This window comes from Xyrauchen texanus, chromosome 46 (assembly GCF_025860055.1).
Source record: "Xyrauchen texanus isolate HMW12.3.18 chromosome 46, RBS_HiC_50CHRs, whole genome shotgun sequence".
NCBI classification, from domain to species: Eukaryota; Metazoa; Chordata; class Actinopteri; order Cypriniformes; family Catostomidae; genus Xyrauchen; species Xyrauchen texanus.
In genome coordinates this window covers 21,300,882-21,328,271 of record NC_068321.1, presented here as the reverse complement: position 1 = coordinate 21,328,271, position 27,390 = coordinate 21,300,882, and the positions used below count along the sequence as shown (strand labels likewise).

The following is a 27,390-nucleotide window of genomic DNA, read 5'->3' as shown; positions in this document are numbered from 1 at the left end:
TTTGGGCTGCTCAGGGCATGCTTGTTACTAGGTCCCAGGTTGTAAAGGGTACAAATGTAACTCAATTTGCATGGGCATATGCGTCCTCCTTTAATCGACACAAAAGTACAAACACAATCACAAAATCATGACCTATTGCTGCAAAACAGACCCAGGTTTCCCAAGCGCCACTGTCATCCATTTGCACCCTGGAGCGTTTTTAAACCTTCAGCAAACACAAACAGATACAGTATTTTCCACAAGAGGTGTACAGAGAGAACCTTTTTTTTGTGTGTGTGTGTGTGTGTGTGTGTATGTTTGTGTGTGCATCTATTCAGCAAATAGTTGCGTTCAGGGCACAAGGGGTATGAAAGAAAGGACCCAGTGCAGAAATTTGCAAACTCAAAGGAAGTGTTCAGAAAAAACAATAACATGCAAAGTACACAAGACTAGAAAAGGGCACACGACAAATGTTAATCAAATAAAAGCCTGCAGTTAATTGTTGCTGAGTAAAATTGTGCAGCTCTTTTTGAATCTGCCTGTTGTCTTTGCAGAGATGGCTTTGCTCTGCGCCTGTTGCTTGACATTGTTAATAAAATGCAAAGATTTCAAATGTGCACTTTTTTCAATCCTTTCCTTGTCAATAAACGTTTGAGCTAAACAGCATCAAGGGGAATAGCGATTAAGACAAGTAAAATAAATTGTCCAGAGCATATTCTTTCCTTTAAAGGCATGTTTTCTCCCATTTGTGGTTGTAGTCTATTCAATATGTTAGCCTACTCTCTATGCAAAGAAATTATTTGAATATGACTTAATCATTGATGACTAAATGATTATAAGAAATAAATATTCCATATATGGATATAAATATACCATCCCTGGAGTCGCAAGTTTGAATCCAGGGCGTGCTGAGTGACTCCAGCCAGGTCTTCTAAGCAACCAAATTGGCCTGGTTTCTAGGGAGGGTAGAGTCACATGGGGTAACCTCCTCGTGGTCGCTATAATGTGGTTTTCACTCTCAGTGGGGAACGTGGTGAGTTGTGCGTGGATGCCACGGAGAATAGCGTGGGCCTCCACATGCACTATGTCTCTGCAGTTACACGCTCAATAAGCCACGTGATAAGATGCGCAGATTGGTGGTCTCAGACACGGAGGCAACTGAGATTCATCCTCCACCACCCGGATTGAGGCGAGTCACTACGCCACCATGAGGACTTAGAGCACATTGAGGATTGACCATTCCAAACTGGGCAGAAAAATATTGAACATATCCAGTGAGCTGTCGTGAACAAAAGTTTATTCATCTAAATATATGTATATTAACTATATATACATATATATATATATATATATATATATATATATATATATATATATATATATACACACACACCCACACACCTTTTATTTGTTCTTTTGTTATGTTTTTGAGAGATTCACTTTCCTGCTTAAATATATCCCCAAAACAAAACAATAACTATGAATAATGGAGGCAACAGAAACGTTTTGCCACTCTGAGTTGGCTCTATCCCAGAAAACATATTTCTGTAATATTTGGGTCAGCGTTCTAAGAGCAAGCCTCAGTGAACTGCCCTTCAACTCTATAATTAGTCTTAAATTAATGGTCAGGACACAGTTTATCAGAGCTATGACATCAACAGGGGAAGAGAACAGAGTTGAACTCAGGAAACAAGGCACACTGGCAGTCTCAGTGAGGGGCAACAGAGTGGGGCACGGCTGATGATACGGGAGGGATTGAAAATACAGGCCTAGCTCAAGTTCAGTGTAAGCATTTGATGGATGGATGGATAGATCTGGTTCAGGTGTTTGCCTCTGAACACTGCACTGGAAAGTGTGCCATGATCACAGACGTACTCAATGAGGCTGAAGTACAGGCAGCCAGTGAAATGTATTTACACATGAGCAATATCAGCAGCTTTAAATCAGCTAAGAAATTACATTTCAAGTGTCTTATCTCAGAATGGCTCATTTCTTATACTACCTGAAAACTTAAGGCAATTGGTGGAGAATTGCATAGGATTCATTTTAATCAATGTTAAAAGCACTAAATGGTCTGCACTTATATAGCACTTTTTGAACCTTAGAGGTTACCAAAGGGCTTTACACTGTGTCCCAATCACCCAATCACACATACATTCACACTCACACTCATACACCAATGGCAGCAGAGCTGCCATGCAAGGCGTTAGCCTGCGATTGGGAGCAACTTGGGGTTCAGTGTCTTGCCCAAGGACACTTCGGCATGTGGAGTCGTGTGGGCTGGGAATCGAACCGCCAGCCTAGCAGCCGACCTACGGAATTTTAATAAGTAAACTCTACTTTTGACAAATATTTCAGAAGTCTAGAAAAATTCATTATATTCTACACAAGGTTGGTCCCCCATTAGATTGAAATCACATGAATGGCCAAAACCTACTCGCTTAATATTGGTAATGTTGAGTACGTAAATAATTGTAAATATTTCATATTTTAAGACAAATAACAGAGAGCAAAATCAGAGGGTCTAGAACTGGAAAAGGTAGATTTCGTAAATACAACATATAGGCCAAAAAAAGCATATTTTTCCTTTGCTGGCCATTCAAATGCAGCTTCAATTCTGACAAAATATTTTTTTGCAAGCAACATTTAAATGACACAGACATGTCATTATGTTATAATAGACCTATTACCAGTGGTCGATTTATTTATTTATAATTTCTTGTTTTTTTGCCTGATGTATAGAACTCCTTAAGTGAACAAATAAACAAAAGAAACAAACCAAAAAAACTTTAAAGATAACACATTGATTCTAGCGAAGTGTAGTCATTGAAACTGGAAAACAAAATAAACCATTTCATTTCAACCTCAAAATACTGTGATTAACATTTTCCAACCTTCTGACTTTAAAAGAAGAGTAAAGAGACAATAGAGAAAAGACAATGATAGTTTATTTGTAACCTTATCTTGTGTATGAACTACAAATTCTGATTTCTATAATTGATCTCCATCTCTTTTTTTTTAAAGGTCATGAAATTGTTTACATGAAAATCAATCTTCAGTCTTTTACAGCATGACTCTCATTCTCTCTTGAAATCGTTTAGAACAGGTTGGCACATGTAAAATTAAAATGTAAAAAGTTTTTGTTTTGATTTTTTTATTTTATTTTCAAAATGTATTTTTATAGAAATCTACCACTAGAACAGCATTCCCCCTCAGAGATGAAAAGAAAGAACTTACGTGGAAAACTAGAGCAAAGTATATCGTTCTCTCCTAAACCAAAAACACAGACGCGTTTACACGATGAGACAAACAAAAGTACAGAACCGGTGATGAAACTAAAAAGCATCATCGTTTTGGACAAAGGACAAAGACTTCTTCCAATAATCATGATTTCAAGACCAAATCATCAAATAAATGAATTAAACACAACCAAAAAAGGACACTCAACTCAATTAATTGGTTTACTCTTGTGCTAAACTCCATTGACCACAAAGATCTTTAACTGTAATTCATTTATGTTTCGATTGATATCAATTGCAGTAATAACACAAACATAAAATCAGAAAGACAAGGATATGAATCAAGATTTGAAAGAGCAGCATATTCAGATGAAGAACAGTCTTTTTGCACGCTTTGATGTCTTGATTAGAAAATGCACCAGATGGCCTTTGCTTTTAGTGGGGCAGGAGGTACACTCAAGAACTTTTTTAAACTGATTTAAAATAGCAAAGCCTGTGAGCATAATTGCATTAGATCTTGGGAATCAGAGTGCATCTGGTGTGTGATAATAAAAGTATGAACCAAAGTTCAGCAGATGCCACTTGGTATCCATGCTCATCTGTTTCACAATTGTAAGTTCTAGAAGCAGGACTAAAAGAGAAAATGTCTTCATGTGAGGCCTGTGTACGTTTTGGATAAATTATGAATGGCCAGCTTAAATGTTACGAAGATGAATAAAATGTCAAAGGTTTATTGGTTTCATTCAAATTACCTAGAACCCTCTTGATCACTTTATAGACTAAATGATGCACTTCAACTCAATCCGCTCTAGCTCTTTAGCCCGGCGTTGCTCGCCCATTTGACTCTAAATACATTTAAAGTGTCAAGCTGGTGTCTGTTGGCTACTCCCTGCCTGTCCAAGGTCATAGGTTTCTATAGTGACCGTCTCAGGCCATTTTGATTTCATAAATTAATTCATAATGACAAGTCATTCTCCCTGCATACAAATGCTTCTTGATAACCACATGTGCAAGCAGTAGATGGATGCATCATTTTCTGTCTGTACTGAAAATAACTAAAAGTGTGATTGAATATGTCATGTGACTGAAAATATGTTTAAAAGTTTAAAAAGTGTTGCATAACTGCCTAGGGAGATTGACAGCACAGAATGAAGAAAGAGAGAACATTGAAGAACTTTGGGGGAAAACATCATCGGTTCACATAATCTTTAAAGTCACATCTGTGGAAGCTGTAGATCTGACTGGCACTAGCTTTGCCACATTAAAAAGGGCTAGTTCACCCAAAAATAAAAATCTTGTCATTATTTACTCAACCTCATGATTTTTTAACCTCCATGGAACACAAAAAAGGACGTTAGGAAATGTACCATCAGTTACCATTCGCTTTCATTGCATCTAAAATTCTTCATATTGTCATTTTTTTTTTGTTCCATAGAAGAAAGAAGGTCATACAGGTTTGGAATAATATAATGATGACTAAATAATTATTACAACATTTTCTTTTTTTGGTGAAATATCCCTTTAAGAAGATCCCCGAAAGAATTCCATGGTGAGGCCACAGGAACCCTTAATGTTGCATACCATGAGAGATGTGTATGTGTAGCAAACTGTTTGAGAAATTAAATATAGCTTTTTTTTTTAAGCAGGAACAAAGATGTGCTGCAAAATATATATAAGAGCACATGGGGCAACAGAAAGTGGCACCTTATTCTCAGACAGATAAAGGGAAGTTTTAGATTCAGCTGGAAATGACTTAATTGGGTCCTCACATGAAGAACATTATATTTTCTACGTTTTACAGAGTTTACAAGCATACTAGTAAACCAACAACCCTTAAAATAACATTAAAAAACATGGAGAAATAATTGCTGGAAAAATAATTGCAGATTACATCTTTTTCTTGATTTAACCACAATAGTTTTTTTTTTTCCTTAAATAAATAACTTCTGTTATGTAAAGACACTTTTGAAACTGTCGACGCACACTCGCTCCGAAATGTTTTTTTTTTGTTTTTTTACCAACATCCTTCTAATGTGTCTTGCATCGGGCTACTGAGTCTTTGTTTCAACAATCTTCCAAATCAATATGTCACATATTGTTCCTTAAGAGTTCATTTAGGTCTTTTTTCAGTGTTTTATTCCCACTATGAAAAGCAATTTAGATCTGTGTTTCTTGTACATTGTCTTTTGAACTGGCCCGAATTAGCAAAGGTTCGTGGGCAGAGCTATGTATAGAATTGATGGTGGAGGCATGGTTGTATGCAGTCTTGTAGGCGTTGTAATGATTCAGGTGCTCATGCTCAAGTGGAGGAAGAGTAAGGTGACCTTCCATGGTAGGTCCACCTGTTACGCAATCCTCTCCCATGTTAATGATCTCGATGGTTCGCGTCGGTGCGTGGTGATTCTGCTGGTGATGCTGTTTGCGCATTTTATAAAATATGATTAGCATGACGGCCGCCATCAGAGTGATGGCCACAAAGCATCCAATGATGATCTTGGTGGTCTTCATCACCTCATCCAAGGTGTTAAGGGAGCCATCGCTCAGGGCAGTGACAGGGATAGTGTAGGTCTTATCTGTGGCCTTGGTGGACAACGGAGTCCGTGCTGTGGTGGTGGTGGAGGTGGTGGTGAATGAAGGTGGGGAGGTCTCCCAAACTCCAGAGGCAGGGGTGGGACCCCCCTTCTGCTGTACTGTTGGGTGGCCCTCATCGTTTGCTGAATCTGTGGTCTCAACTGTGACTGTAGTGAAGTAACTGAAGCTACTGTTCTCCGTTGTGGATACATTGAGTGTAGCCGAAGCTGTTGTGTTGCCTGCAGAGTTGCTCACCATACAGGTGTACGTTCCTGTGTCCTGCATTGTGACATTGGTAAAGTTTAACGTCCCATCATTGAGGACAGAAATGCGTATCTTGTATGCCCCATGTGTCATGATGGATCCGTTGGGTGTGATCCAACTAACTGAGGTCAAAGAATTAGCTCGGCATTTCAGTTCTGCAGCCATGCCCTCGGTTACGTTGAGATCAGCTGGCGGCTCCACGATAACCGGTGCATAACAATGAAAATAGTTCTGGTCCAGTTCGCCAATGTAGCGCCCTTTGTGGCTGGTGGGTGAAGAGCATCGAGCACAGCAACTGGTATTGGCCGGCACCATCTCCTTGAGCCACCAACTGAGCCAGAGGATGTCACAGTTGCAATTCCAGGGGTTGTGGTGCAAGTGTACCCTTTCCAAATGGTGCAATGGCGTGAAGAGGTCATGGGGCAGAAGGGTAAGGTTGTTGTGGGCTAGATTTAACTCCACGAGGGACTGAAGATCATCAAAGGCATTTCTCTCAATCGTCTGGATCTGAGCATGCATCATCCACAGCTTCTGTAGGTGGATGAGGCCCTTGAAAGACCCTGGCCTAATTATCGATAGCTGGTTTCCAGACATTTCCAACTCATCCAATCGGACTAGCGGAATGAGGTTGGGGATCTCCTTCAGGTTGCACATGCCCAGATTCAGGTACCGCAAGTTGCTAAGGCCTTCAAAGGCACCTTCTGAGATATATGAGAGCCGTTTCAGCTCACCCAGGTCCAGCCTTCGAAGAGATGGGACACGGTTGAAGGCATAAGAGGGTATACTCTCTACTGGGTTATTCCTCAACCAAAGCTCCTTAAGTTTGGACAAGTACTCAAAAGCCCCATTGGGGATTGTAGTAAGACGATTATCAAACAGCTCCAGAGTGTTGAGGTTGGCCAGGCCATTGAAAGCCCCAATTTCAATGTTGCGGATATGGTTCTTGCTGAGCTGCAGGATCTCCAGGTGCCTCAGATGTTTGAAGCTGTCCACTTTGATCACCTGGATGAGGTTTTCCTGAAGGTTCAGGTACCTCGTGTTGGTGGAAATACCATCTGGTACATCTCGAAGGCCACGGCGAGTACAAATGACCTTGCTGAACTGATTGCTACAGGAGCAGGCGGAGGGGCAGGTCTGCGCTCGAACCAGGCCGGCTACCACCAAAAGCTGCAGGGCCAGCAAAAGCACAAACAATGGGTCGGACAGGGCCCGGTTCCACCTAGGACCTCTCATCGTCTGCTGCATCAGGAAGGAGCTCATCTTGTTTATCATTCATAATTCGCTGACAGTTTTTCCATTCTTTGGGAAGTGTTTAATTAGGCCAACTGGAAGAAAAGAGAGAAAGAACAGGGTAAGGTTTGGATTACTTGATATTTACATTTGCCACTTCTATCACTGAAGTTAACACTGACAGATACAAATAAAGACTGAAGAAGATTTTAAATGAACTTCCTTGGATAAAGAGTGACCTTACGACCTTACTCCAATAAAGGAACGTTGTTTAATGCGTTTACACAATCACATACGCTGTTGTCTTATTAAGCATAATCTGTGTAGGATTGTTCATGTAAACACTCTTTATTTCTTTGTACGTCATTAGCGAATATTGTGAACCATACTCATAAACATGCTAATAGAGAACTAAAATGTTCTATATGTATATAAGATGTGGTCAAATAACTACTAAAAATAATCAAATATAACTGTAGTGATTATGATTATAATGATTATAATCCTGAAGCTTTAAAAATAGAAACTACATCTCCAAGGCACTGATTTGAAAAATGATTTACTACAAATTGCAACACATTGAGAACATACTGTACTGCACATATAAGCACAAACATACACTTGTCTTTCTCAGTGAGGACTTTTTATAAGCATAAAGTCATTGACTTTGTAATGAGCTAATGTTTTGTGGGCTAATTTCCTAACCCTACACTTAATGTTTTTGCATTTTGAGATTTACTTTAAAGACAATTGTGGCATGGGGGGCGTGGTCATGTGTCGGACTGCGGGAGAGAGAGAGAGCGGTAAGGCTTGTCACCTGGTTTGTAATTACCTCTAACACCTGTGTCTTGTTATAGTGATACGGAGAGAGACATTTAAGGGACGCTAAGTGTCGAGAGCGAGAGAGTGTCCAGAAAGCACGACAGCCAGAGTGTGCAACCTGTGTGATTTAGATGGACATAAATATAATTATAGCGACGGTAACCATCGTGTGTAAACCCCAGAAGTACAAATTAAAGTACTTTGAACCTGCCTCATTGTCTCCTGACTCCTCCATCACCCCAACCAAACCAGTTCACAGTGGTGCCGAAACCCGGGAACAAGCCTTACCGCTCTCTCTCTCTCCTGCAGACCGACACACGACCATGCCCCCCATGCCACAACAATATTTTGTATGTTCATTAAATCGTTTTCTTTCCCATTAATGGTGTTCACAAAGTAGGGGACTTCAGATTTTACTATCATTGTGGGGACAGTTTAAAGTGTTGGAACACAAAATGAGATGTTATACATTGATAGAGAATTCTGACTAAGGCTGTCAGTGCATAAAATCTCCTTTTTGTTTTTCACAGAAGAAAGTCACACCGGTTAGGTACAGGTTTTGTGAGGTAACTGATAACAGACTTTATATTTTGGGGTGAACTATCCCTTTAACCACATACACTAAAGATATTTTATTACACCACAGTTCCGTGGCTATGCATTCAGAACAATCCCTTTTCTCTCTTGTCTATTCACATATTAGCCCCTATAGCCCAGCGAAACTGAATCACAGACACAACATTGCTTACACACATGCACTGTAGATCACCTTGGCAGAGTGTTTCATATCCATTTCATTTCTCTGAGTGTGTGTGGTATCTGTGTGTTTGTGTCTTTTGCACGACTACACTCTCAATCTATGTCACATAAAGTGAGCCACAATATTGTGTCTGCTTTCTCTGTTTCCCCTCTTCTCAGCCTGGGAGATATGTACCACCATGTCAGTCTGTGTTACTTTATTTATTCTTCCAGAGGAGGAATAAATAAAAGTAAGACTTCCCACCTAGCAATCTTTCAATCCCTACATATCTGAAGAGTTCAGCTCTCAGAGATACTAAAAGCACCGGTGTGACCAGAATGTGAATGCAATGTTGGACTGGAAATGAATGGACAGATGCTTATTTAGTGTTTAAAGGGAAAGATCACCCAAGACTTAAAATTATGTCTGCATTTATTCACCCTCATGTGATTCCAAACCCGAATGACGTCATTTAATAGGAGGAACACAAAAGGAAATGTTTTTTGAATATAATGGAACCACTTCTCAATACAATGGCCATGGATAGTGTCTCACATTAAAGCTTTAAAAAAAAAAAAAATCAAAGTATGTGGCTCATGAATCATATTTCATGTCTTCTGAAAGCATACAAAAGGTTTTGGTGAAATACCAAAACCTATTGCAAGCTTTAAAAACAAAGCCAGTATAGAATACACTGCACAGTATGCAGTAAGCACAACAAAAGCCTATGCATTTATATTCAAAATATTACGTGTTTCTGTGGTTTACTGCTAGTTATCAGTCTGTTGGCAGTTTGTACATAGGACCAGGCATCTCAAACAAGATCTATTCTTATTTGATTTCTTTACATGGGTCTTCCTCCCTGTGGCTATTACAAAATCATGTCTGGCTAATGTGCTACACTGTTGTAAAACATTTTCTCACTCTCTCTTTCCACCACTCTTATTCTCTGCAGGGTACTGGTCTTAACCTAATAGTGACTGCCATTACAATAAATTCTTTCATCGCAAAATTACTTCAATCTCAGTCCAGAGTCTTCAAGACTGCTGGCAAGGATTACACATCAAGTATATATGCCATTTCACTGGAACTGCTTTATCCCTAAGTTTTTAAAACAGATCTTCTGGAGAAAGACTTGTAGTATATAGAAGATAAACACATTATAACTTAATCAGATTTTATACATAGATAATTCGAACATAAATCTTGTGTGTAAATAATCAATTATAAGAAAAGATAAAAGCTTTAATTGCTTTAATTATCTTAAACTTTGTTAAAAGAGCGAGGGCTAGTTAATCTTCCCCGATTTGATTTTACACTAATAAAATTGCACAGATCAAAAGTAAATACAAGGTGACACAGAAAAAGAGCAAAAAAAATAAATAAAAATAAAATAAAATAGCACACTAGAAATTCTGCCACCCATCAAACAATGAGGCAGGCAAAATTGGATTTAGTGTAGGAAGAGAATTAGATGAAAATATGCTAAAAAAAAAAAAACATTATGAAATGAATACATTTTTAAACTTATGTCCCTGTAAGAGATGATGAAGCAGGTGGTAAATGCTTTAGCAGGAGGGAGGTAAAGAAGAGGAAGCCATAATGGTGGGATGCGTAACAAGGTAAAACTTTTTTTTTTTCAAGTAACATGAAATTGTATGCCATTGCGGCTAGCAAAAATAAATTCCTGTGTGCTTCTCAGCACAGCCCGGGCACAAAAAAGCTTATGTACTTTCCGTCACAATATGGGGTAAACAGGCTGAGTTAAGAACAATTATGGCAATCATACAGTTCTGCACAAGAAAACCAAATGTCAGGAGTCATTCTGGATTTATATTGTATTCAACTATAAAGAGAGGGAGAGAAGGAGAAAAGACAAGGGAAGAGAAAGAAGAGGACGAAGAAGGAGGGAAGAAAAAGGCGGACTCAAGATGAAGGAAAAGGAAAGAGGGAGAGGAGAAGGTAAAAGGAAAAGGAAGTGGATAGAGAAGTGAAGAGGAGGAGGAGAGAGATGAAGGAGAAGGTAGGAGAATGAGGAAGAAGAGGGGAAGAGGAGTGGAAATGGAAGAGGATGGAAAAGAGAAGATGAAAGGGAAGAGGAAGTAAAGGGGAAGAGGAGGAGGAAGGGGAAGGGAAGAGCAGGAGGAATGAGAAGGGAAGATGAAGAAAAAGGAAAGAGGAAGGAAAATGGAAGAGGAGGAAGGGAAAGGGAAGAGCAGGATGAATGAGAAGGGAAGAGGAAGAGGGAAAAAGGAAAGAGTAGGAAGAAGGGAATAGGAGGAGGAAGGCAAAAGGAAACATTGAGAGGAGGATAAAAAAGTGAAATGTAAAGAGAAGCGGTGGAAGAAGATAAGTTCAAGAGGAAGAGGAAGTAAAAGGAAAGAGGACAGAGGAAGGAAAAGGGAAGAGGAGGAGGAAGGGAAAGGAAAGAGGAGGAGGAAGGGAAAGGGAACCACAGGAGGAATGAGAAGGGAAGAGAAAGAGGAAAAAAGGAAAGAAGAGGAATAAGGGAATAGGAGGAGGAAAGAGAAAGGAAACATCAAGAGGAGGAGGATCAAAAAGGGAAGAGTAAGGAGAAGTAAAGAGCAAGAGGAGGCTGAAGAGAAGTTCAAGAGGAGGAAGTAAAAGGAAAAGGAAGATGATGATGAAGGGGAAGGGAAGAGGAGGAGGAAAGAGAATGAAAGAGGACAGGAAGTAAAAGTTAAGAGGAGGAGGAAAGAGATAAAGGGAAAGAGAATAAGAGGAGGAAGGAAAGGGAAGAGGACAGAGGAAGAGGAAGTAAAAGGGAAGAGGAGGAACAAGAAGGAAAGAAGATGCATAAAAAAGGAAGAGAAGGATAAAAGGGAAGGAGGATAGGTGACAGAGGAAGTAAACTTGAAGAGGAGAAGGAAAGAAGAGGAAGTAAAAAAGGAAGAGGAGGGGGAAGAGGAAGGTCAATGAAAGAGGAAGGAAATTGAAAAGGAGGAAGTAGAATGTAAAAGATAAGGAAAGAAGAGGAATTAAATAGGAAGTGGAGGCTAAAGAGAAATAGAACAAGAGGAGGAAGTAAACGGGAAGAGGAGGAATGAGAAGGAAAGAAGATGCACAAAAAGGAAGAGGAGGATAAAAGTTAAGGGAAGAGGAGGAGGAAGGACAGATGACAGAGGAAGCAAACTTGAAGAGGAGGAGGAAAGAGAAGGAAAGAAGAGGAAGGAAAAAGGAAGAGGAGCATGAAGGGTAAGGGAAGAGGAAGGACAATGAAAGAGGAAGGAAATTTAAAAGGAGGAAGTAGAATGTAAAAGAGAAGGCAAGAAGAGGAATGAAATATGAATTGGAGGCTAAAGGGAAAGAGAAGAAGAGGAGGAAGGAAAGGGAAGAGGAAAGGGAAGAGGACAGAGGAAGAGGAAGTAAAAGGGAAGAGGAGGAACGAGAAGGAAAGAAGATGCACAAAAAGGAAGATGAGGATAAAAGGGTAGGGAAGAGGAGGAAGGAGAAGGATATGACAAAAGAAGTAAACTTGAAGAGGAGAAAAGAAAAGGAAAGAAGTGGAAGGAAAAAGGAAGAGGAGGATGAAGGGGAAGGGAAGAGGAAGGACAATGAAAGAGGAAGAAAAAATGAAAAGGAGGAAGTAGAATGTAAAAGAGGATGGAAGAAAAGGGAAGAACAGGAGGAAGAAGGGAATAGAAGGAGGAGAGAGAAGGGAAGATCAAGAGGAGGAGGAGGAAGAATGGAAGAGGAGGAGGAAGAAGAATGGAAGAGGAGGAGGAAGAAGAATGGAAGATTAGGATGAATGGAAGGTAGGATGAATGGAAGGAAGGAAGAGGAAGAAGAAGATGAAGTTGGAAAGAAGAGGAAGCGGATATGTTGAGTAAACAAATAAAACGACTTATTAGCCACACATGCATTCCATCATTTGGTGATGTTCATGCTGACGACACAATGGACACAAATGTCACTTATTTTGACAAAACGGGGGAATGCTGAGCCTTGGCTGAGCAAAAGGTTTACGTAAACCATGTGCAGGTAGAAGCTTCCGACTTTCAAGCCAATCAACAAGAAAAAAAATAAAACATTTTATTTAAATGCCATTGTAAGTGAGTCATTCTTTAGAAAATCTGGGACTCTTGAACAACAGAGAAGAAAGCATGTTGTATCAAAACTGCACTATTAGAAAACCTGAGGCACCAAGAAAATACAAGATCTCTTGAGGGATTTTGTAAACCATAGCCAGAGAGAGAGATAGACCCTAATCCGGGTTTCATTTATCTGCAGGCCTCGTCTTTATACTACATGCTCCTAGAGCAAAATTCATAGGTATGCTGGATGGCATCAATAAAGTATGATAGTTCAGCCATTGGTTTACAAGACTGTGAAATGCTTCATATAAAAGCAAAGCGGGATTGGAAGTTATACAGCCGGATGAACTGGTGATGGACTGTAGAATCACCAAGTTACCCGCAGCAGTTGCGGTTTAGCCGTCAAATGTTATGATTGGTTGCGTACTACAGCTCACGGGAACAAGGCTGCAGCAGTATTTTCTTACTCTGTATTTTTGCTTGTATCTAAACACCTTTTAAACAAGATATATTTCATTGAGAAGAAAAATTATATACGTACTAAAGGGATAGTTCAACATTTACTCAACCTCATGTGGACTCTGTGGCAATGAGAATCTTAGCCTTGGTCCAACCAAAAAATGAGGGATGAAAGGATGTCATACCAAATAAAATAAAAAAGAAACAGTGTTTCATGTATAGGGCATTGCGGAACTGCAGCTCTTTCAAGAACCAGAGAAAAAAAGGGAAGAAACAGGGGGATACAAAATAACTGCATCAATCACTGTATGCTCATCTCTGGAAATGATATGGAACAAAGTATGTGGGCACCGTCAGACGGTTGCAACAGGGATGAAATGGGTTTTGGCAAAGGCACAAACAAAAGCAGCCTTTCTGTTTGCACCATGCTAGTCCAGACCCCTGTGGTGGTGGCAGGTGGAGACTCACTGGCAGGGTGAGTGGTGGAAAGGCCCCTACAGTGAAAGATGAGGCAAGCACTGTCAGAAAACCCCCAGCCTGATGAGTCTACAAGAGTAGAAAAGAAGAGAAAGGTATCTGGTTGAGCACAATGACAACCATTGGTGGGGTTTGGAGGGTACCAGGGATGAAATCATTCTAGCAATATTTCAACGTGTGAATAAAACAAACTAAATGACTGATTTTCTTAATTACTTTTAAAGGACTTGCTTGTTTTCTTTATTGGGGGGTTACACCCCACCCCCACACATCCCCCAGTTATCTACACCCCTGAGCCTATGTATTGTTTTTGTCCATACAATGCGGTTCAAAACTTTCAAACTCCGAAAAGGACATAAATGCAGCAAAAAAGTAATCCACACGACGTGACTGGTTTAATCTATGTACTGTATATGCGAGAAAAGCCTTTATTCAGAATAAATTTTCTCCCAGGTGCTAATGCCTGCCACATGCAATCTCTGTAAGTGTGACTTATTCAAGTCTTACTCACAACAACATTTTAAACAGGTGCGACTTATTTTCATGCGTGATTTTATTTTCAGAAAATACAGTACTTTTAAAATGTATTTCCAAAAGGTTGACGCAAACACTAGAAAATGAAAATGCAACATCTCATTGATGTACAATGATGCTGAGATTAAGTACCTGGCAATGAAGCTTGCACCGTGCTCCAGTTGGGCCAGAGGTCAAGATTTATAGTGAAAAAAGATTTACATTTTGGTCTGTTCTCACCCAAAAATGAATGTATCACTTCAGAAGACATTCATTAAACCACTTGAGTCATACATATTACTTTTATACTGCCTTTATGTGCTTTATGGAGCTTGGAAGTTTTGGACTGCTTTGATTTACATTGTATTGAAAAATAAACACTTGAGAGTGAGTAAACCTGAGAGAAATTGTATTTTGGGTGAACTTTATTACTTGCAGACAGACAAATATGAGCAAAATTTGGCATTGACACAAATGAATATGTTTACTCCCTTTCATGCCATCCCAGATGTGTATGACTTTCTTTCAACTGAAAGACTGCAGAATGTGAAAGTGAAAGTGGATATTTATAGTAAAAGGACTTAAAGGTGCTGTAAGCGTTTTCAGCCATTCTACTTCCTCGAGACTGAGCCGTTGAATTAGCCTCGCCCCCTCTTTCCAAAAATGACAGATGAGCTTTATTGAGACCGACATTGTGCAAAAACAGTTGTTTAAAACAAAAGTAGCAAAATAGTACCCTCAACAGGTAACTGATGAACAACATGGCTTAAAAATGGCAGTAAGCCTCAATAATTAGCTGCAACTACAATGCTATGAGAATGTACAAAAAGGTTGACAGGTCAAAAGCGTTTGAGACAGGTGAGATATCTTACAGCACTTATTTATTAATATCTTTCTGGGAGTAGAAACATTTGTTGCACACTTTTCCAAGAACAAAAATCACTTACAGCACTTTCAAATATTGATCTGTTTCTCACCCACACCTATTATATCTTCTGAAGATATGGATTTAACCACTGGCATCTTAGGGATTACTTTTATGCAATCTTTATGCTATTTTTGGAGCTTAAAAAGATCACCATTCAGTTGCACTATATGGACCTACAGAGCTGAAATATTCTTAAAAAAATCATTGTTTAGTTCTGCAGAAGAAAGTCAAACACATCTGGGATGGCATGAGGGTGAGTAAATGATGAGATTATTTTCCATTTTTAGGTGAACTGTCCCTTTAAAAACAAAGAGCTGCTGGCCATTTGACTTGAATGGCAACAAAACATATGGCTTAAATTGTAAGACAGACAGTCTGACCCTCGCTGTTTTTTAATCGGCCTGATAATTATGAAAGTGTTTGTTTTTCTTTAGAACTCCCATGCAGCGAACGATATGTGAACTATTACTTGCATTAGCTTCCAAAACGAGTGTAAATCTAATAAATTATGCTACGTGTGATGCAGTACAATGGCACAATGTTTGGTGTTAGGAAATAATATGTTAGGAAAAAACTGCTTAATAATTCCATTGTTATATAATGACAAAAAGGAAAAAGCTTGTGCTGAAATCATTCTCCCTTCCACCTATTATGACAACATGAAAAGGCACCTAAGCTTTCTTCCACTCATTTGGCCTGAAAGCAACTGGGGGTGACTAGAGAGAGAGAAAGATAGAAGGAATGGAAGATATGATATAGTAATGCTCTTTGAATGGGTCTGAGGCATATCTCTCTAATAAGATCCAGGAGAGAAGCAGGTCAGCTGCATGTTTTACAGCACAGGAATTAAGGAGAGAACAGGGTGCAATAAAACGGTGGAGATGCCATAAAGCCGGGTTCTCCCTCTCTCTCTTTTTCTCTAATATCATTCTCTTGCCAGATGATGTTCAGTGCTGCATTTGAAACAAATCAAACCAAATGGATTTTTTAAGAATCTATGAATGTATATTTATTCAATAGCAATAAACCAGCCCAAATGTCCAAATGATGAATGATTCAATAATTTTCCTACATGGAGAAGAATTTCTTTTACATCAGGGTTCTGGTTAGTAACCAAACAATTATTTCTATGGTATTGGGTCTGAAATGAAAGGGATAGTTTGACCAGAAATGCAAGTTATGTCATCATATACTCAAGAATGTTGTTCCAGAACCAACAAATGATCCAGAAACATGTCAGATTTGGATAAATTACATTGTGGCAATATGTCACGCAAATGTTCCCAACAGTCAGCAACTATGAAAACATCAACTTTGAAGACATGCATATCTGAGTCATTTCTTCAAGCTTGTGAAGTCAACATGACACGTGTCAACTTGGCCACACAAAAAAAGTTTCTTTGCCTCTGCGGCTCAAGCTACAGAAAGGATAATTTAATTAAGTCAATCTATTTTGTGAGGGCTAGATTGCAACATAGTAATTCTGCAAATAATAGGCACTCCAATGTAACAAGTGGCCATCTGGTGTAATTTTGTACTCCAGAACTCTTTTCAGACACTCCATTCTTTATGCAAATGAGCTCTGTTTCTAATAATGTCTACAAATTAGCATTTCTTCTATAACTTCCCTTACCACACCCCTTCTAATGAGCCCCGCCCCCTGCCAGCCCCAGATGTCCCTCCCACCTCGTTGTCAATGGGTGCCGCAAAGTTTCTGTTCTACATCGCCTTGGTGACCATATTTTCAGCTGGCACTGATTTACTTTCTGTCCTTGGTTGCCATGCCAACCCCCCTGCAAGGAGGAGCCTCTACTAGTCATGCATGATTTTGACAAATTGTAACAAAATGGTCTTCACTGTCTCAATCTCCACCAAAGCTTTCCCTTTGCCATTGCATTTGTAAAACAGTGTCAGAGGAAGTCTATGCTTCAACAGCATCACGTTGTTGACATGAAACAGAGTGTTCCTCAGCCTTGAGATGGATCTGATGTATAATTCAATGCAGAATAAAGACACAACACACTTCAGCTATGTGTAAGACTAATTCCTGTCAGAGCCACACATTGGTGTAGAATTGGGAGTGAAGGGGGTGATTCAGTCATGCTTCCATACTTGTTCATATATTTTTTTCAGCATGAAAATAATTTAGAATAAAATACATTGCAATCTTACTGTGAGACTGTCATAATCTGACAAAAAAACTGAAGTCCCCCTCCATTGTGCCAGTGGGTTCCAGTGGGTTCCAGTGGGTCCCCCCACCCCTCGGACCCACATTTGTACCCCACCCACCGCAAAATGTTCAAACAAAATCTACGCCATTGAAGCCACCAATACACTGGGTCTAGTTCACCATTCATATGCCCGTATTTGTGCGTAAAACCTGTGTGCAAATGTTTTTACGAATAATTTTAAGATGAACTTCACACGGTGCCCTAAAAAAAAAAAAAAAACATTAATTGCGAAGACAGAATGCAATAACACATTATACGTGAATTGCCCCTATATCTACCTCAGACAGAATGACAAACTTCACAGCTAAACGCATATCTGTGGATTGTGGTCCAGAGAACACACAATTAATTGGCTTATAAAGCCATAACACTGCAATGTGTTTGAATTATCTTAATTTTGGGTCTTTTATCAGCAAACACTGAAATATCCAATTCATTTCACAATTCAATGAATATCATGTAATTTACAGACTAATCACAATATCGGCAACAGTAGGTCGAAAGTTCTGTTGCTGTAATCAGTCTGTGCTTAACGAAATTCAGATTACTGCCCTCCAGTGACTGAAGCTGGAAGTGTTCTTGAACATCACAGTTTCCAGGTTCACATGTCCTCAGGGTGGCATCAAAAGTGAGTTGTATTTGAGGGAAAATGTAACCTTTGTATGGCGCTCACCATTATTTGTGAATGCGATTACTTCCTAGTTCCTACGAGACCAGAACTCGTGTGTCTGAGGTTACTTGCTCTAAATTAATTTATGAACAAACTGTCTGATGGTGGATGGCGCTTGACAGTAATTCAGCAGAGTGGGGTTGATTTCAGGGAACGTGAACTTTCGAAAGCAACAATGCAGATAATGTTGACAGGCCTAATTATTATTCTTGTAATTTAATAACTAAGTGACCATACAAAAAATCTTATTTCATAGTAAGAAAAGTTATGTGTGTTATAGTTCAATCTGGGATAGGTCCGGCATTAAAATGCTGATAGCTTGTAGTCTAGGCCTTTAAAATGTGTTTATTGTGTTTCAGCTGGTTTTAAGAATGACAATACAAGTGGCTTTACTCAAAGATCTTGCTGTATGTGCTCTCAAGCAAGAGCGCTTGGCAGAAAACACTTATATGGAGATGGTTTGGGCATATTTTATGCTAATTACAAATGTACACACTCCAACATTTATAATAATCCAGATTCATTGTAGGATATTAGATGCAGATGAATTACAGATTCAGATTTGATCTAGGAAAACCCAAACCTTTAGTCCTGGAATTCCTCAACATCATAACATAAAAGATTCTGCTTGAATAAAGCACCAAGAAATCTAGTGAAGCTCACATCTGGCTAATAAAACAAACAAACAAAAGAGACTTGTCCATATGGCACATGCCTTTAGAACTTCATACTTCTGAGGAAATACTCCCACAGTTAATGGTTCTAGCCTGACACCGCTATTAAGACCATCTCTGCAAAGAGGCCCCTGGGTGCAGAGGTCACAAGCAATAAAGGACAAAGTGAACCAGCTTCCCTTGAGAGATCCGGCTGAATTACAATGAACAAAACAACACCAATTCTATGAATCTTTAATCTGGATGATAATTAGTCATGAGATCCTTATGAGATCCTCATCCCAGTCCCAGTACTTGTGATTTAACCCTATAAAATATACACCATACTTAGCCTCGCTAGTTAATTCAGAAAATGACTCTATGACCTGTGATCACTTTTATAACTGACAAATAAATGATTAGAGCAAAGATGTTCATTTTAAAATATGTGTAGTGATTGGTAATCACGCATATCTAACAAACCAATGATTATAATCTTTAATCTGGTATGATTCATCTCATTCTACTAAGAATGGTAACTATTCAACTGGTTATTACACCCCGACAATCAGGTGTAATGTATTATCCATGTTGTATAACCAATGAATTAAACAGTATGATTTGTAACCAGGGATTTTCATGTTTTGTTACTTACACGTATAATATTCATGAAAGAATGTCATATTTAGTATGTAAATGCTTGCTTGTTTACGTAGAGAATGTTGATGATAACGAATGTCATGTCTCTTGTAATGTTGTCAAGATATAAAATGATCATGATTAAACATGCACTATTTTTGAGCGGGAGTTTGTAAGAATCCTCCACAAAGGATCATAAATAAACTTTAAAAGTAGCGACAGACCAGTGGACCATGTGACTATGAAAAGTCACTTCTGTTTGGCACACCTTTAGGGTGCTGCCAATTTCAGTTCAAAACTTTCCTACCCAAGGAAGAACTTCCTCTTCTACTGAATTTCCCTCTTGCAACACTCTCTTTGAACCATCGCTTGGTCTCTCCTCTTCGGCTATCTTGCTGCTTCCAGATCCTCCGTGCCATGTAGAGTCCAAGGAAAATTCGGGACACACAAAATCCCAAGGAAGCCTCTCACTCTCTGCTCTACGGTTCACATACCCAACGGAAGTCGTGAGTCCTCCTTGCAGAAGGCCTCGCCTCATCCAGACAAATTACTATCTGCGATCATAACGGAGTCCAAAATATTAACGGAACAAAGTTTCGACAAAGAGCCAAAGAACCAAGCAACACAAGAAACGCAATGCAAGGAAATGCAACGACACACAAGTACACCTCCAGACTTTTGCTCAAAGTGCTGGTGTTTTTGTTGAATACTATATACGGTATGTATACCAATACGGTAATCCGATTGCAAATCGATATAGACTCAAAGAAGGATAAATGGTTCTTAAGGCATTATCAACATACTCCATAAAGTGCATTTTCTCTGTATCAATCATTAATTTCACATTCTGTCACTTTACTCACAAACCTGTTTCATGTTGTATGTGTTAGATTAGTATATGTTTAGAATAGCAATATAGTTTGTCTGTATTCAAAGATAATTTGAATGTGGTATATTTTGATAAATAATCTCATCCCTGTTTTTAAAAGATTTAGCATCAAAGCTGTACCTAAATACATATGATACTATTTTCAATAAGCCAAGAGAATAATATTAATCCAATAAGTGAAGTAATCATAATTCCCTTATTTAAGATAATTCCGTACAATATGAATTGTAAGAGAATACAACAAGATATTGCATTATGATTTTAATGGTGGAGAATTTTATTCAGGCAAATAATCTAGTTATTTGTAATTTATCTAATTATTCATCTTTGTCAAATGTGACTAATTCCATTATAATTGTCCTTACATAATAATGTAGTATAAGGACAGTTTAATTTAATTCCTAGCTCACACATACTGTTTCCTACATATAATGGTGGGAGAATTGAGGCACTTTAATCTGTACCATGTACATCAACATCAACTGAAATTTCCTACATATAATGATGGAGGTATGCAGATAATTTAACCCATCCCTTGTACATTTATACAACCAAATATGCTACACATCAATAATACAACAAATGTAAGCGTGTATGCAGCTATTTTACTTTTTATGTTTTCTGAGTGAGAACCTTTTCTACGTGCATAAATATGCAACCTAGACCCATTGACTTAATGCATCTCAGCTATGTGTGAGACTCATTTAGTTCAGATACACAAATAGACACACTCGACTGCTATTTCTGATCGCTTCAGTGTGTAGGAGTACACTTCCCTAATTGAGATGAAACTTGGTGTTACCCAGTTTTCTGTTTGGATTCTCAAAATGAGTCATGCCACTCAAGTGTTGCATTGTTATAATGCCTTCACAATAAAGACTCTAAGTCTTTCTCTGCTAGACTTGTTTAAAATGTCAAAAGAAGAAGCAATTTTCTGTCTAACAGTCCAACAAACAGACATAGCTTGGTGTTCTGTGGCAATTTGTCCACGTCTATTCATATTTAAAAACCTCAATGGATTTTATTCTTGGTGTCTCTGAAGCTCTTGGTGAAATGTATTTTATCCATTGAAGTGAATCAATGACTGATGATTGAAATACATTAAATAAACGGATATGGCGCAAATGCCACATGGCCTTTTCAATCAGTGGCTAAGGGATTTTTAAAGGACATTACTGTCAGCGTTTTCATGGCAGCAGAACTGAAATGGCTGAAGGATATTTTGGGGATGAAGTCCTTTGGCTGTTAGACCAATAAAGTTGATGGAGACAGAAGAGCAAGGGAGACAGAGAGAGGAGAAGAAGAAAAAAAAAGCACTCACAAAAATGCATGTGTGTTTACTAAGCTATGCTGTAAATGGGAAATAGCACCAAATAAAACTAAATATAATTTTTATAAAGAAGTTTTACATTTTAGACAGACAGACAGACACTGATAGAAAAGGCCATATGGCGTTCGTGCCATATCTGTTTATTAAATGTATTTCAATCATCAGTTGTTGATTCACTTCAATGGATAAAATACATTTTACATTTCACCAAGAGCAGGCAGACAGACAGACAGACAGATAGAGAGAGAGAGAGAGAGAAAAATAGAGAGATCTGAATCTGAGAGAGATCAAATCAGACAAAATTACACCTTAAATGGAAATGGTGGACATTAAAAATATTCTGTTCACAAGTGAGTTTTATCTTGATTTTTCTTTGTTTACTTCAAACACCATGAAAATGAGGCAAAATTCCACACTAATTTGTTTTTGTTCGAAAACTAGTTTTTAGTGTTCTTATGTCATTGTTTTTCCAAAGTATGTTTTCAAATGCCATTCTATTGTGGACGAGAGATGTAAAAGTAGTGCAATTAATGCATTTTCAATCAAAGATGTGGCCTTCTCCTCAAGCATGCTCTTCACTGGCACTGTTGACTCCATGGTAACCAAGTAAACAACATTTTGAAATGGTTGGTCATGGTGGAAATTACACCACAACTTAGAGACAGTCATAATGTATAAAAATAGCTCAATCATAAAAAAAAAAAAATTATAATAAATATTGAAATATTTTATTTCACATTTTTGTTTAGATGTTTTAATTCCACAATCCGTCTCATTTCATGTTAATGTTGTTTAGATGTTGTTTTGTTTTTTTTTGTTTTTTCAATGAATGTAATATTCAATATGGATTTTTCTATTTTAAAATTGAAAGTCTGGGGAAAGGGTAAAACAGTAAAAAAAATAAAATAAAACAATTATGTAAAAGTTAATAATAAAGGCATGGCTAAAAGTTTACAAGATCAAAAATATTTACTCCTGGGACATAAAAGTGCCCATAGTTAAAGAAACACCCACTGTAACTTTATACAGTATAAGCAGCACTGACCACCACTGCAACCCTAGTTTTGTAGCCGATCCCAAAAACAGAACTCAATAAGACATGCACAACTCCAGTCAAGCTATACAGTTTTTTTGTGTAGTTGAGCTACAGACTTCATCTGTCTAAGTATACATGATACAATGCGTTATCGGATATTTGAAGGAAGGACGTCAGCTGGGGAATTGTTAAATACACGTAGCACATTACCTCGGCTTGGTCTATTGCATTTTCTAGGTCAGGTCTGATAGTCCAACTTCGCAAAAATCAGCCTGGTGCGATTTCAGTTGGACTAAAACATTTGCATGACATTTTAAAAAGACAATTTATTGTTCAAGTCTGTCTAAAATCAAACTTAAAGTTCATGTATATGTACTGACTGCTGTATTCTGAGATAGAACACATCCTTATAGAATCCTCTGACTGTGATTCAACCCTGATCCTTTGCCCTAAATGGAGAAGCCAGACTGGGGTTCTGTCCGAAAACTGGAAAATACTGCCTTCGTAAGCTGTATACGGAGAAAGGAAGGAACCAAAACACATCAGAATCCAATCTTTGCATCACATCCTGCCTACTGAGATACAGTCATCTAATCTATTTAAAAAAAATTTAAAAACTCTTGATTTTGTTGTAGATTATTAGAGCTTTGTGTTTTGGTTGGACTGAATGAATGCTGGTATCCTTGCAACGATGTGACACAGTGCTGCCTCTGAAGCCTGTACGAAACCAGTTTCCGGAAGTACCTTCATACACAAACCCTGTCTGTTAAGCAGTGCTGTGTAAGATCCTCAAAATAAGTAATCCACTCAAATGAATAATTACTTCTCTAAAATATGTAATCAAATTACTTTACTGATTACTTCATTTGAAAAATTATCACATTACTAATCATTTTACTTTTAAGTTATTTTCTAAAGATTTTATATATTTCCTTGTTCATTGTCGCGCACACTTCGGCTGTCACAGAATCGCTAACAGACGTACATATGAATTAATATTTTAAATGTATTATACATATTAATTTAGTGCAAGTAATGCACTTAGAGATAATTTCTTTCATTTAAAGTCAGTAACTGTAATCTAATTACAAGAATTTAAAATGTGATACGTTATATTACTTTTATGACCATATAGTAATAAATTACATTAACTAATTACTTTTTGTTGGATACACCCAACACTGCAGTTAAGTCATTGACTGATTGGTCAGCGAGGCAACAAGGCTGCTACTTCAGGATTTGGATGCAGCCTGGGAGTAGATGTGTTCAGTTAAACATGAGAAGCTGACCAATGCATCTGCTGGGCACCACATTCACCAATGAGTCGAGATTATTTCCACAGGCCAGTCAGACGCATGGTGATGGGTGAGTGGGTGTGCGGTGCAAGGCATGACTGAGGCGCCACATTCTCCAGACAAATGAGGCGTGCAAATTCCGATTGGCCTCTTCATACTCTGCTGTCGCACCCAGAACATGCTTTAGACCATTGGCCCTGAAACTTATGCAAGCTCGCACTTATATTTCCAAATGGAGGCTCAGCTAGTTAGATCACATGACCACACTACGTTGCTTGTTTCTTGGCGTCCAGTTATCATCTCGGAAATGGAAATTCCATCATCATTTACTCATGATGTACAAATGGACTTTCTTCTGTGGAACGCAAAATATGTTATGCTGTATGTTAGTCTCAGTCACCATTCACTTTCATTGCATCATTTGTGCCATACAATGAAAGTAAATGGTGACTGAGACTGTCATTTTGCCTGACATGTCCTTTTGTGTTCCAGGCGAGAAGACAGGTTTGGACCAGCATGGGGGTTAATAAATAATTACTAAATTATTAAATTTTGTGTTAAATTTCCCTTTAAGTCATTATTCAGTGGAAATCTTGAAAACCCCTCCTCTGCAGCTATCAGTTCATTCCTCACAGTAAAAAGGTATGGTGAAGTCAAAAGGATTACATCAAGGGATACAGCATCCCACACAGTCTCTTCTCTCTCCATTTTTAATTAATTAATTAATTATTATTATTAAATAATCTCCACACATACATTTGTGATGTTATCAACTGCCTCACTGCCACCTGGTTTGATTTATTTGTGTAATTAAGCAAAATTGTTTCTGACACACAGACGCTGTATTGATCAGGTGTGCCTGGAGGGGAGGAAAGGGTTGTGGGATGACAGCGCTGAGGAGATGTAGAAGATCCACTCTTACAATCAATGTTTAGAGAATTACATGATGTACTCTCTCTGTGTGTGTGTGTGTGTGTGTTTGGGTACTTGACTTATGTCAGTAAGTAACTACCTAGCAACCACCTAGAACACCCTAGCAACCACATACAGTAGCAACACATTAGCATGCATTCATAATACCTTTGCAACCATATAGCAATGACTTTGGTAAGTTTTGTACATGCAAGCACCATTGAAATTATCTTCCAAACAAAAAAGGAAAAATATATTTGGGAAATGATTGGTGATTGCTGATGTTTAACCTCTGGTGAACTCGATTTCTGCAATCAGAACTGCAGTTCCATTCACAGATACATCTGTTCAGCACCAAGGACAGTGGCCAATCGCAAGCACATGGCTTTGAGATAAAGGGCACTTCTGTGGTGTATTGCAAGGCACAGCAGTAGACAGTCAGAGCTCATCAAGAAAGTCGCCTGGACGGCACTTATGGTAATTCACTTGGAGGAAAAAGGCAAATGCTGTTGGCTCCCATCATCGTTTCCTAGAAGGAGGACTAGGTGATATAGCTAAACTAATTAGATCTCAAAATGTTTCCACCTTTTGACGACAGCTTGATATTTTGATATATATGTACAGCAGAAGTCAGATGTTTAAATACTCTTAGGTTGAATTCATTAAAAAAAACATTTACCACTCCACAGATTTAATATTAGCAAACTATATCTTTGGCAAATTGTTTAGGACATCTACTTTGTGCGTGACACAAATAATTTTTCCAACAATTGTTTACAGACAGACTGTTTCACTTTTAATTGACTGTATCACAATTCCAGTGGGTCAGATGTTTACATTCACTAAGTTAACTGTACCTTTAAACAGATTGGTAAATTCCAGAAAATTATGTCAAGTCTTTAGACAATTAGCTTCTGATTGGAGGTTTACTGAAGGTGTGCACAGGGGTGCCTGTGGATGTATTTTAAGGGCTAGCTTCAAAATCTGTGCCTCTTTGCTTGACATTGTGGGAAAATCAATAGAAATTGACCAACAAGACTTGTGGACCTCCACAAGTCTAGTTCATCCTTGAAAGCAATTTCCAAACACCTGAAGGTACCACATTAATCAGGACAAACAATAGTACACAAGTATAAACAGCATGGGAACACGCAACCATCAAACCACTCAGGAAGGAGACACATTTTGTCTCCTAGAGGTGAACATATTTTGGTACGAAAAGTACAACTCAATCCCAGAACAACAACAAAGGACCTTGTGAAGATGCTGGGGGAAACAGGTAGACAAGTATCTATATCAACAGTAAAACGAGTCCTATATCATCATGTCCTGAAATGCTGCTCAGCAAGGAAGAAGCCACTGCTCAAAAACCGCCATAAAAATGCCAGCCTACAGTTTGCAAGTGCACATGGGGACAAAGATCTTAAATTCTGGAGAAATTACCTCTGGTCTGATGAAACAAAAATTGAACTGTTTGGCCAAAATGACCACCGTTAAATTTGGAGGAAAAAGGGTGAGGCTTGCAAGCCGAAGAACGCCATCCCAACCGTGAAGCATGGGGGTGGCAGCATCATGTTGTGGAGGTGCTTTGCTGCAGGAGGTACTGATGCACTTAAAAAAATAGATGGCATTATGAGGAAGGAAAATGATGTGGATATATTGAAGCAACATCTTAGGACATCAGCCAAGAAGTTGAAACTCGGTTGCAAATATGTCTTCCAAATTGACAATGACCCCAAGCATACCTCCAAATTTGAGGACAACAAAGTCAAGTTATTGGAGTGGCCATCACAAAGCCCTGACCTCATTCTGATTTTTGTGGTTAGAACTGAAAAAGTGTGCACGAGCAAGGAGGCCTACAAACCTGACTCAGTTAAACCAGTTCTACATTTATGCATTTGGCAGACGCTATTATCCAAAGGGACAATTCCCCCAGAGCACCCTGGAGTTAAGTGCCTTGCTCAAGGACACAATGATGGTGGCTGTGGGGATCGAACCATAAACCTTCTGATTAACAGCTATGTGCTTTAGCCCACTACACCACGAACACTCCAGTTCTGTCTGGAGGAATGGGCCAAAATTCCAGCAAAGTATTTTGAGAAGCTTTAGGAAGGCTACCAAAAACCTTTGACCCAAGTTAAACAATTTAAATGCTACCAAATACTAAGAAAGTGTATGTAAACTTGTGACCCACTGGGAATGCGATGAAAGAACTAAAAGCTGAAATAAATAATTCTCTCTACTATTATTCTGACATTTCACATTCTTAAAATAAAGTAGTGATCCAAACTGACCTAAGACAGGGAATGTTTTCTATGATTAAATGTCAGAATTGTGAAAACATTTGTTTAAATGTATTTGGCTAAGGCCTGCTCCAGAATACCTAAAGTAATTTCTGCAGAGCTACATTCCCACCAGAAGCCTGCGTTCGGCTTAGGAATGGGGCCTTGTTGTACCAA

General features: G+C 38.6%; 1 protein-coding gene across 3 annotated transcripts in view; it reads right to left on the bottom strand.

The window, feature by feature from the left end:
• Positions 1 to 2,909: 2,909 nt before the first annotated feature.
• Positions 2,910 to 27,390, bottom strand: part of lrrc4ca (leucine rich repeat containing 4C, genome duplicate a) — an 83,806-nt gene continuing 59,325 nt past the window's right edge. For all 3 annotated transcript variants that reach the window (XM_052119235.1, XM_052119237.1, XM_052119236.1), the window contains one exon: positions 2,910 to 7,378. In XM_052119235.1, coding sequence (XP_051975195.1) covers positions 5,376 to 7,325 — 1,950 coding nt within the window. In that variant the 5' untranslated portion in view covers positions 7,326 to 7,378 and the 3' untranslated portion in view covers positions 2,910 to 5,375. The remainder of the gene's footprint in view (positions 7,379 to 27,390) is intronic.